The sequence below is a fragment of the Homalodisca vitripennis genome, chromosome 4, assembly GCF_021130785.1.
Source record: "Homalodisca vitripennis isolate AUS2020 chromosome 4, UT_GWSS_2.1, whole genome shotgun sequence".
NCBI classification, from domain to species: Eukaryota; Metazoa; Arthropoda; class Insecta; order Hemiptera; family Cicadellidae; genus Homalodisca; species Homalodisca vitripennis.
This window is the reverse complement of record NC_060210.1, coordinates 123,934,445-123,947,915: the sequence shown is the minus strand read 5'-3', so window position 1 is coordinate 123,947,915 and position 13,471 is coordinate 123,934,445. Positions and strand designations below refer to the sequence as shown.

Below are 13,471 nucleotides of genomic sequence, written 5' to 3'. Positions count from 1 at the left end.
TTGTTGTGCATAAATTCTACTCATGTTAGAAAATCTAAGGGTTTAGTTGAAAGAGGTAATGTAAATTTGAGAAAATATTAAATATACTATACTTGACCAGTAATGTACTTCTAGTTGTGATGATAAAAGTATTCTCTATCTTTTACTACAGAATGGCTATACTTGAATTGACAAATGTACTGACATCAATATATAAGTTCTCACATTTCTAACCATCAACGCACAAAAGTCTTCCATAAACCTCTAGATACAGTCTACGAAGATAGATACAGTCGATAGTTACGAAGAGTTGTTCTGTAACTTGGTAAATGGAAAACCTTCGTACTTATGGTGGAAGAAAAAACTTATATAACTTTTAAGTAAACTCCATAATTGGCATTACTAAAATTCTATCTATGGTGTGGAAAAGGTTTACCATTGATATTTTGTACTCCAACAAACATGAGCATACACCTATGCTGCAACATGACACTCCTTGGTAACAGTTTTATTGACAAGTATCCTTACTGGCTGTGGTCACTGTTGAGGCCACACCAACTAAGCCTTTAGTGTCTCAATACTAATAAATTGTTGAAAGTATATTTATCTGATAATACTAATTGTTTATAGTTAATATTTAGTATAAATTTTCTCATAAGAAACTCTATTGTGAATATAAATTATAAACCATTATTATTAACCAATAATCATATTTATAACAATTCATTAGCACTGAGCACTAAAATATAAAATTCTTAAATGAAAAATTTATGGATTTGAGTTCCTATTTACGACACAGTTTTAAAGGAGCCTCGGATGTGCAGCCGACAGCTTACGTACTAGCACCCCCTCTTAAATAGTGATATTTTACCTATTCAAAACAAAATATTAAACAGTTTGTGGCCTTGATTTTTGGAAATAAATTGTAAGACAAAATATTTGAATATATTTCAGTATTTAAAAACTTTTATTTAATATGTTTGAAAGTAGACGATTACTTTAACCCTTTAAGGAGTAATGGCGTCTTGGAATGTCACTAGGTTTTGTTCCATAGGAGTAAAAAAAAAACACATTAAACGTATTTTTTTTAATTGACTACAAATAAAAATTACATTACATTTTTTTGTGATTTACAATTTTTTTTGGTGTGAAATTCCTCAAAACAAGGGTAAATACACAAAGCTACATTGCAGTCTGGGCAGTGAAACGTGGTATCCTTCCATGGTTCTAAATGTATGCAAATAAAACAAAAACAAAAGAAAAACAATTTTGTAATAAACAATAATTGACATTCTGGAACGTCACTACTCCTTATGGCTTCTTTTTCATTTGACGTTCTGGAACGTCATTACTATTTTGAAGCAGTTTCCCGTACTAATCAAAGGGTTAAATTGGTCCCATTAAGACTTAAAGGGTTAAAACAGTCAAATGTAAAGGAAATTTACCAATTTTGAGTAATTGTATTACAAAAACTGTATATGAAGTACCTGGCTGGAAGCTCTGGTCTGTACTGGTCAGAGGGTTCTGACACCAGTTGACGGGGGGTTGTGGCAGAGTAGAGGGCTTGGCTGGCTCACCCATGTGTCCCATAGGCATCCTGGATATGTTGAGAAACACACAAGATTAAAAGATAAAAATAAAGCATACAAATATAAAAAAAGGAAAATCTCAAAATGTAGAAATGTTTGAAATTTATTATTTTTGGTTATACTTGTGTAGTGACAAATGCTCAGATACTGCTTTATCTTTTCAAGTGTCTTAAGCCACTGTGGATCTAAATTATGTGCTAAAGTTTATGTTCCCATGATAATAAATTATGATTTTCATGTTTATATACTACAAGTTGTCATATATTTTTAAAAATGTACATTTCCTAAAACTAGTGCCATTGTGGAATATTTTCTTTAATCCCATAACTATCTTCTGTAGGCAAAATCCCACTCCCTTTTTATCTGAAAGAACCGGTTTTTATAACTTTGATTTACAAAGAAAATTTACATACAAGTATATTTTCCAGCTCACTGTGAACAAAATAAAACCAAACATGCAGGATTACAGTAATCTAGATTTGTTTATACATTTACATTTTATATAAAAGGCGACATATAATCCAAAAACAGCTTGCCAGTTTGGAAAAATGAACTACTAGTTCAAGGGTTAAATCATTAAAAATATAAAATTAAATGTTACCACAATGGTTTTCAGCATCTGTAACTGAAGATATTATTAACATAAATAAACACATAAAAGCATCATGTTATTCAGATATTCATAACATTTGCAATTATATATAAATCATATGGACTTTTACATGTATGTGAACTGTAATCACTGACTCCACCAAACAATAAAAACGGATGAATGATATGTTGATTGCCAGTGTGCCGATGCCATACTATCCATTGATTGCCGGTTCTAGGGAATGATTATATCTATATGTACACACACACACACACATTGTGATTTAAAAAAAGGAGAAAGTGATTCCCTTTTAAGAAGATGTCAATACTCATGGGCCTCTGCGAGGATCTTATGAAACAGAATAATTGAAGAGTTGATACAGTAAAAAGTTGATGGTACTGATAAGAAGTGCAACTGTCACAGACAGAATTAGGACATGAACTATCTCTAGCTCAAATCCAAAGTTTTACATCTTAGTCCGCTCGGCCATTGTCTAAAATTTATATTTCCAGGTAACAAATTATGAGTTTTATGTACAGTATGTATATTACTATACACTATTTTATAATCAACCTCTTCTCCCACAAAACATAACAAAATTGCTCCACTATATTTATTGTTCAGAAAGTAATGAACTATTTTAACAAAATATGAAATGTTTGGTGCTGAGGGACATCATGACACATTGTAAACAGTAGACACTAGGAGTCTCACGTTCCCACAAAAGCCTGGGGCACTTAAAGGATGTTCTTTGTTTGAAGTTTGTTTCTGACAATGGATGGATTGTAAAGGAATTTTCCGGATATTTTCCATTGTTCAGTGATACAAAAAAATCAATAACACAGGATTTAAAGTTCTCCATATGTTGAAACAACTAAGAGAACTTATTATCTTTCTTAACTGGACATGCATCTGTATATTGTCTAAGCCAAAAAATATTTTCAAAATTTTGAACTTTTTTCTAACTAATAATCATATATAAAATAACAAGGATATCATTAATAATAAAAAAGTTGCACCTGTTTGGTGGAGGAAAGCTGTGTCGTACTGATGACATGGCCATGTGTGGAGGTGGTCTCTTGTGGTGGGATCCCCAATATTCCTCCTCCATCAGTCCTTGCAGTGCCATTGCAGCAGCACTCTCCGCTGCCTATAAACAGTATTAACAAATTAATACTATGCTACTAGGCCATGTACGGAGGTGGTCTCTTGTGGTGGATCCCAATATTCCTCCTCCATCAGTCCTTGCAGTGCCATTGCAGCAGCACTCTCCGCTGCCTGTAAAGAGTATTGAAAAACTAATACTATGCTACTAGACCATGTGTGAAGGTGATTTCTTGTGGTGAGATCCCTAATACTCAAATATTTGTTTAAGATTTAGGAAAATTCCCTTCCACTGATTAGCAGAAATGCTGCAGCAACAAATATTTCTTTAGGAAATTCCGAAAGCCCTTTTCAATGATTTTTCTATTTATATTTAATTGCAACTGATTCAAAAATTTAGCAAACATATAAGTGGTTTTCTTTTTGTAAAATTGAGTTTTTTGTTGGGGTAAACCTAGAATGTTTTTATTATTACTATTAATGAAAGTCCTGTTTTTTTAACTAAATATTTTACCACAATGATGAAATCAGAATATATATTAAAACTGGTATCAAGTTAACTAATTTGCATCAAAACAATAAATAAATAAAATGATATGCTGCATTAGCCACTGTATCTTGAAATGTAATAAAGCAATTTTAGACAAATTTATGTCAAGATGGAATACTGAAGATCTAACTAACTCAATGTGATTTAGGCATTAATGGCTATAGTATTATATGAGGTACAGTCAAAAAGTTCCCGGAATAAATTTCAACATAAACCCAGCGCACTTACAGGAAGAATATTTTTTTTTGCAGCAATTGGTGCTACTCCTGGAGAGAAAATATCTGTAGTGTTGGTATTGCTCAGTTACCACTGTTCATATGGAGGGTGATTTCATATGTTTGCAATTTGACCTCCTCAATGAAAACAGGCAGTTGGTGAACAGCGATCAAACATTGAACTCTGTTTTTTGCCTAAAAAGTCACCTAGTGAAACTCTCCAGGTAGTAATTCATGCTTACAGAGGCGAGGTGATAAAGGAGAAATAAATGTATGAATGGCACAAACGTTCTTGTGAAGGTCACGTAAGCATTGAAAATGATCCTTGTAGTGGACGACCTGTAACTGCTACAATTGAGCGAGTACAGCAAGTTGTAGGAGCAAACATGAGACTAAAGACGAAATTGTATTTGAGGTAAATTTATCGCATGGTAGTGTAGTCAGAATCCATCATGATCATTTGAACATGAATCGAATTTCTCACTAATTCACTACTAGTTTATTCGAGCGGGGCAACAGTGACCAAAGAAATTTATGTGGAAATTCTTAGGCACTTGAGAGATGTTATAAGGAGGAAACACTCTGAAAATGGGTGAGAAACAGTTGGGTTTTGCTTCATGACTATGCCTTGGCACATATCAGTCTTTATTAATATATAATTTATCTAGCCAAGAACAGGTTACCATACTAGAACATTCACCCTACTTTCCTGACATCGGGCCAGCCAATTTCTTCTTTTCCCGCAGTTGAAAACATCGTTGAAGGGAAAACTATTTGCAGATGCAAGAGGCTGTCAAGGAAATGACGACGAAACAATTAAAGAACTTCTGCTTTGTAATCTTGATGGAAGCCACCAGGTTTTAATATAAGACATTTTTTATTCTTTTACAATTTTAATTTATTTTAAAAGGACTTTTGCAGGTTTAGGGGTACTTTTGAAAAAGCACTTTTTTTTAAAAGGCGTGAGACTGTACCTAAAGTGTGATAGTATAATAAATATCAGAAACTGAGATGACTAATTTATTCTTCATTTTATCTTATCTAGTTTCAGAAAATACATATTGGTATCCAGGTTTTCTTGAAAAAAGAAAAGAAATGTATTGTTGAAACCACACAAAATAGTACACAGAAGGCTAAATTTGTTGAATGGGTACAATTATTTTCAAAAATTTACAAAAAATATAATTCTGACACTAAATGTTTCCAAAATATACCAACATTTACGGATGTATATGTACTACAAAAAAATAAATTAATAAATTAACTATTTATAATTTATTTTTTTAATTGTTGAAAAAGTGGTGGGGTGTACCTAAATTTGTTAATATGGTCATAATCATTATCAAAAATTAGAAAAAATATAATTTTACACTAAATGTTTCCAAAAGAAACAAAAATTTTGCCTGATATAACCTATAACAACCTCATTGTTTAAAAAAACAGCAAAACCAATTTCACCATTGAAATCAACAATTAGTCCTGTTTGAAATGGTATATAAATAGTAGTGGTAGTGCTGATTTATGTACTATATGAACTGTCAAAACACATGCACGTCAGATCGAAATTATAATGTCAATTGTAATCTAATGTTCTGCATTGTATTGAAAGTTAACGTTATATGGAACAGATGACAATTATATCACCTTTAATACATGCACTAACCGTATCATTAGACGATGACGGTGCTCCTCGATACTCCTTGCCATTGCAGGTGATCGTGCAGACGACAGAACCATCTTGAGTTTCTGAGTAGTAATACTTTGAAAGTGTCATTCCTGTATCAACATTGGACATCCTTCTTATTCAAAATATATGTGCATCAATCACACGGATCTGTACTTAATCTGTTCTTATATTGTTTTGCTTCAGCATGAACTTGTTAATGAGTTAACTACCATAACATTTGTAGTCCACTACTGCACGATAATTGCAGTAGACTATAGGCATGATTTATAAAATGTACAATACTGGAAACATGCAGTTCTTAAAATAACATAAAAATAGATGTGTACATAATATGGCCACAACATATATACATACTCATCAAGAGAAATTTTCTCTATTCTCTCAAAAAGCATTCAACATCTTTAGAGCAGTTTAATCACAACTATATCAGCCTACTTTGTTAAAGGATTTAAAATCCTACTCAAACAACCTTTCTTACTGTCTTGCCAGCATTGAAAAATGTCTTTTAATCATGTAAATTTTAACTTATAACCTTTCTTGGATTTTGAATTATTTTCATTGAAAAAAATTTAAAAATATGATTAGACATTGAAGGAGGGAGTTCTTCTTACCGGAATATAAACCTTTGCCATAAAAAAATTAACAATTAATTATCCAATAATTTTTCATTTATTTCACAAAAGCAGTATTTACAAAATTAATCGGGAAGATTGTGATAAAATTTACATCAGTCACACAAAAAGATCTATAAAAAAAGATTTAAAGAACCTGAAAGATATTATAAATACGGACTAACTAAAAAAATAAGCTATTGCCAAACATGCATTAGACTCCAATAACGTCTTTAAAAACTATATATTATTAAAATCAGTCTATAAACAAGAAGAACTTAACGCTTATGAAACACTATACATTGACAAATATAAAAAGATCAAATACTAAACAATGATGTTGGATCGATTCAAAATTCACCTTTCTTTTAAAATATAACAAAATTCTTTTTGGCCCAAAATGTTATACATATATTTATTATACTTTTACTAATAGAAACATTTCATTAAGTTTTATTCAGCTGATGATAGTATTTAGATTTTAAAAAATATTTATACTGTTTCAAATTCTTTGAATGCACACCTGACGATAGCATCTTGGATGCTGAAAGGCATGGTGGAATAAACTTAAAACTATTGGAGAATTGTGTAATTTTTTTACAAGCAATGGATTAGATATCTTTTTTGAAAATTGAAAAATATGTGGATTTAAGAGTGGTTGCAAGTGAATTATTGTGTCTGCAATTACTAGATCTAAATACTATTTCACTTATGTTCTGAAGTGATAAAGTACTGAGGAATTTTTCAGATTAGTATATAGAAAGTATTCATATAGAAAGTTTGAATTCTGTAAGCAACTATAGTAAACAAATTAGCTCAACAATATTACTAACATCAAGGTAAAAACCACATTTTTACGAAGTGCAGTCTCTCTATAAAGAATTTATGCCTTTTAAGGCGCAAAGACAAAGTCTATAGTGTTTTGTTGAATTCAACAGACACCAATATGTTGAATTGGAATACATAACACAATTTGATCATTTACCAGTGGAAAAGTCCTCTTTAAAAACTGTTAAACATGGAGTACCGTAAAGAGTAAATTCTCGGATCTGTACAGTTTCTTTGATACCTGAATAGGTTGCCATCACACACGTTACATAAAATCAATAAACCTTGTCTCTACGCTGATGATTTAATTGTAATGAGAAAAACCACGCAAATATTACAAAATAAAGCAAAACACAATATTCTTAACACTCTAAACTATTTTAATAACGAAAATTTACTACTAAACTTTGAAAAAACAAATTTATTGGTTATTCTTTTTAAACAAGAAAACAAGAAAAAATCGAAATAACCCTAAAATTGAACATTAGAAATCACAAAATATTAGGTTGGTTGTTGGATGAAAATGTATCATGGGATAAGCAAATCCATACTTTGCTTAAAAAGATGTCCAGAGGGTTATTTGCACTCAGGTCAATGGGCAAACTCCAGAAACACTAAAATGTATGTATTTTGCTCACATTCTCATACATATATATTTTAGAGTTGCAACGTATGGAATAACAAGCAATGGAAACTTAACAAGTATTCTTCGCTAAAAAAGTAGCAACTCGCATAATTATGAATCTGAGTGATTAGGGATTTTCAGGTTGTGTCTAAGAGACCAAAATAACTATAAAAGTCATTAGTGACATGCTGCTAACACTAGGAAACCATAGAAAAATATTCTCTAGACTTTTAAAATAAAAAGCCAATCTCAAGATATATATGTACATATAATTTCAAATTAAATTCTTTTGATTGAATGTTGAAAAGTAAATAATTAGTTAACTGGAAAATGTTTGAGGAATTTCTAATCTGAATTTTCAATATTTACACTTTCTTTCCAAAAATGTATTAAGGAAAGAACAAAATTTGAATTTTGGATTGGGAAACAATGCCCAAAAAATTTTAATATCTCAAAAAGTATACATTATTGCCTAGAAACATCTAAGTTTTATTTGACTGTCTTCCAACTGTTTAACCCGGGATTACTCGCGCTATTAGATTGAATCTAACATTTTTAGTTCCTCTGAAGAAATTTTTTTTAATTATGAATATATGTGACTGAGCGTTGAATAATGGTTTCGTTAGTAGCCTAACCAACCACCACAGTAGTTGGGGAATTTTAGTGTGTTGGGGATGGTAGCAGTGGAGGGGGGAAGGAGCGTGCTCCGCTAGTGTTAGCCCAGATCTAACGGCGCGAGTGATCGCGGAACTGTCCGTGTGGTGATTGTGTTTCTGACGCGTGGATGTGTTTTGTTCAATATGGCTCAATATGTTAAATTTTTATATTCTATATTGTTTAAAATAAGGTGATTTGGAAAAAAGTAAAAGTTTGGAAATTTTTGTTCATAAATGCATTTTTTTATAAACAAATAAGTAAAAATTAAAATAAAACATGTAATGTGTAATGTGTGATTTGAGATGTGTTAACAATTATTAATTCTACATTATTTCTATATTATACTAAATTGTTATATTCTATATTGTTTAAAATAAGGTGATTTGGAAAAAAGTAAAAGTTTGGAAATTTTTGTTCATAAATGCATTTTTTATAAACAAATAAGTTAAAAATTAAAATAAAACATGTTAATGTGTGATTTGAGATGTGTTAACAATTTATTTATTTCCTATAATATGTGTATATACAACATATACATCAATTTGTAGAAGAATGTCAAATGTTAGGAGCGCCCTAACGGCGCGAGCGATCGCGGGAGTTTTACAGGCGCGAGTAATCCCGGGTTAAAATTTAGCAGATCTTATGATTACCTTTTATACAGTTATATTTTAATTTGCATTATTAACTGCTCATTCATTAGCAATAAAAGCAATAACTCACCCATTTTCTGTTGCAATGAGAATAGTTGGGCAGTGTAGCTCTGAGCGTTGGAAACTCTCATCGGCTAAAACACAATACCAATTACTAAAATACAAAACTGAATTAACAAGTTAGGAAAACAGGAATGTATACATTTTCAATACTTGCATTAACTTAAACACTAAGAATTTCAGTATTTTCATATTGAAAAACTTTTATTATTTTAAAACCTGTTAGAATGTAAGAAAAACCCCACGTGTCAATGGAAGAAAATAAGCTGTTTGACAGAGGAATGTAAAAATGTAGAAGTATTGAAACTTGAACCTGTCCAAGTAATAATATAGAGTTAACACATTCAGTACGGGTGGATCGCTGGTGAGCCAAAGGAGCACGCTGTACTGCGGGATCGCCGGCGCGACGCGTTGCCTAGGAATACAAGACTGCTCAGTTTTTTTCAGTATCCAGTGACCCTTATAGGCAAAAATTTCGCAGTCAATGTAGACAATAGACAATATTCTTTATTTGCAATTTCTTTAAGAAATACAATGGCGTCAACATGTGGTAATCTTGCTTTACAATTTTATGTATTTATTTATTTATTAATTTTGTGTAATGTTTTGTCATCTTATAAAAGGTCAAAAAACTCCTTGATCGAGTATAAGGGTCGCTCCACTAGCCAGTTCTGAAGTTAATTTTTTTAACTGGTTTCCTCTCTCGTCCTTAAGGTTTTGTGGCAATGAGTTGATGATTTTGCGGCCAATGTATGAAGGTTTTTTGCTAAATGTTGTTGTGTGGTGAATAGGAAGACTGTAGTCGGCTGGTCTCCTAGTGTTGTATGAATGTATGTCTTCATTTCTTGGAAGGTCCAGCTGATTGGTGTAGAGGACAACTGCAAGTATGTAGAGTGATGTGACGGTTAAGATCATAGTACGTTGAAGTGTTCAAGTGTATAGTAGTTATCATCAAGCGTTCAAGTGACGCTTCTCTGCAGCTATCTGTAGGGCCTAGGCCTGCAAGTGTTCTAATAGCTTTTTTTCTGGAGGATCAGGATTTTGTTAAGGTTGGCCTCGGATGTTGAGCCCCAAGAAATGAATCCATATCTAATGTGAGATTCTGATGTGAGGTTTACATGATGTGTGGTGTGTGGTTCTGGTGATGTGGTGGTAGGGTGTACTATAGGGTCTGTTTGCTGCAACCCTATTGTACCTTTCTTTGTTTTTCATTTGTGTTAGAACTAGCTGTTCTGTAATTTTTAAATTAGTCTCTAGATCACTTAAGGTGTCGTTTTTCAGGCCTATAACTCGTTCACAGATTTCTGGTTTTAGTCCCTGTATGATAAAATGTATAATTTGCTTGTCCTGTATTGTAGGGTCATATCTTGTATTTGTTAGGAATAGAAATTTAAATAATTTCAATGTTTCAGTTTTTGATATTGGGCTAACTGATCATTGTTTAATAGGCCTCAAGATTTATTCAAATAACACGATAAATATTAACGATCGTATTATGAATATGTCCTCTCCGAATAAGTTTGTTATTGATTACGAAAAGGTTAGGTATAAATTGAGGGACATAGATAATGAAGATTTCTTCCAAACTGAAAACGTCAATTTAGCTTATGATAAATTTCATGATTACCTTGTTAAAATTGTTAATGGCAGCAGATTGGACCCAACTAGTAACAAAAAAATCAGTAAGGCAAAAATACTTAGTCCATGGATTAATAAGAAACTTATACTACTTATCTCAAAGAGAACAAAATTATACAAAATTGCTAAAAAGCGACCATACGATATAAATTTTACAGCTTATTATAAACGTTTTTGTAAAAATTTGCAATTAGAGATAGATAAAACCAAAAATGAATTTTTTGCAAAGAAAATTAGTAATTGCAATGGAGATGTATCACAACAATGGAAAGTAATCAATGGTATATTTGGTGAGGCTTCAATTAAATGCGTTAACAAAATAGAGCTGTGTGATGGGTCAGTAATCTTAGAACCAAGGGAGATTGCCGAAGAGATAAGTAAGTACCTGATAAGAGTACAGACTGATCTAGTGAAAGAGGGCCGACCTCGTACAGTCACAGCACCAAATACAACAACCTTTAACACACCCAACTCATTTTTCCTGATACCTACTACTATTTTCGAGGTAATTGGAATTGTAAAAAAACTTAAAAATAAAAAGTCCGCTGGTATTGATGGCTTTAATGTAGAATTGATTAGAAATGTCATCGATTTGATTGCTCCTGCATTGGTATACATAATCAATTTGAGCTTCCAAAATGGGGTTTTTCCTGCAAACCTCAAACAGAGCATTGTAGTACCAATTCTTAAAAAAACAAATTCAATAAAATTAGACAGTTTAAGACCGATAAGCCTTCTTTCAGTTTTCTCTAAAATTATTGAAAAGATTGTAATAATTCGTCTAGTCTCTTTTCTCAATAATAGAAGATTTTTCAGTACATACCAGTTTGGGTTTACAAAGGGGAAATCAACAGAGGACGCTCTCATTGACGTAACTAACTTGATATACGGTAGCTTAAACAATAGTAAATTGACAACTGGTATTTTTGTTGACTTTAAAAAGGCTTTTGACCTGGTAAATCACAAAATACTCCTAAATAAACTTGAGTCAGCCGGTATCAGGGGTTCCGCCTTAAGCTGGTTCAACAGCTACTTAACTGGGAAAAAGCAACAAGTGAGAATAGGTAACCACCTTAGTACTCCCTCAATAATTGGGACAGGAGTGCCCCAGGGTTCCGTTATCTCTGCGACTTTATTCTTAATTTATATAAATGATTTATTACAAACTAATTTTAAAGGAAAAGTATTTGCATTTGCTGATGATTTGGCGTTATTTTACTCTCATTCTGATGTAGATTGCTTGGGAGATATTATGGCTCATGATATCGCAAAATTACAAAATTGGTGTGAAGCTAACAGAATGATAGTTAATGTTGACAAAACAAAGTATATTAATTTTAGCCTTTCAGATTACAACATTCCGTTCACTTTAAAATTTCATGATTATAATTGTAGTTATATTGATTGTCAACATATAGAAAAGGTCAATAACATTAAATATTTGGGTATAGTCTTTGATAGTAGGTTAACATGGGAAAACCATATAAGCGACCTTCATAAGAAATTACGCATGTCAATAAGAAAGTTCTATTTTTTGAAAAACTGTTGTGATAAAGAACTATTAAGAACATTATATTATGCACTAATCCATTCACGGATGCAGTACGGAATAAATTGTTGGGGTGGGACGTTTAAATATCTAATTGAAAAATTAAGAGTTACTCAAAACTACTTTCTCAGAATAATTTTAAGTAAACAAAAAACTGACAGTTCATTTCCACTTTACGTTGATTTAAAAATATTACCGATTCAACATCTGTTTGTATATAAGGTGTTAAGAACCTTCTTTATTAGAAGCGGGAATAATGGAAACCAAAATTTGTTTTACTCTACCCGTAATGTACAACATGGTACAATAAGAATTCCTAAAGTGAAAAAAGAAATGTTTAGGCATTCCTTCCAATACCTTGCACCTAAATATTTTAATCAAATACCAATTTCTTTTAGGACTTGTAATTCATTTAAAGCAAATTGTGCTAAACTGTTTAACTGGCTTTTATTGCAGGAAGATGTTAATTTTTTAAATTATGTCCTCAGATAGAATGTAGTTCAGTTAGTTTAGCATGAAATTGAATATTTACATTAGTATATTTACATATTATTATATTTATATATTTCTTATTTAATTATTTATTGTTACATGTGTTAAATGATATATTGTTGATTTGGTACGGTTATTGTTAAAATGTAATTGTTATTGTTAAAATGTAATTGTTATTGTTAAGATTTTATTATTGTTATTGATGTGTTATTATTTAGTTTAATTGTTGTTATTCTGTGTTGAGTTATTGATATAATGAATACCGACATGTATGTGTGTATATATATATGTATGTATGTATATATGTATATGTGTGTATATGTGCATGTGTGTATATATATGTATATATTGTATATGATCTACAGTAAGATGAGTTAGTGCACTCAGTTTACAAGAAGGAAGGAAAAGTTTATATATTTGTTTATTTCATTATTTAATTTGTTACATGTGTTGAGTGATATATTGTTGTTTTGGTACGGTTATTGTTAAAATGTTATTGTTATTGCTAATATTTATTGTTAAGATTTTATTATTATTATTGATGTGTTATTAGTAGTTTTAATTGCTGTTATTATGTATTGAGTTAATTAACGCCATGAATAACGACATATATATTGTATATTTCTACAGTAAAATAATTAGTGC

General features: G+C 31.3%; 1 protein-coding gene across 4 annotated transcripts in view; it reads right to left on the bottom strand.

Moving 5' to 3' along the window:
• LOC124360095 (5'-3' exoribonuclease 1) overlaps positions 1–13,471 on the bottom strand; it is a 102,978-nt gene that overhangs the window by 10,287 nt on the left and 79,220 nt on the right. For 3 of the 4 annotated variants that reach the window (XM_046813395.1, XM_046813394.1, XM_046813396.1), the window contains 4 exons: positions 9,158–9,221; positions 5,693–5,805; positions 3,180–3,310; positions 1,467–1,576 (listed from right to left, as the gene is read on the bottom strand). In XM_046813395.1, coding sequence (XP_046669351.1) covers positions 1,467–1,576; positions 3,180–3,310; positions 5,693–5,805; positions 9,158–9,221 — 418 coding nt within the window. The other variant, XM_046813397.1, reaches the window with a different exon arrangement.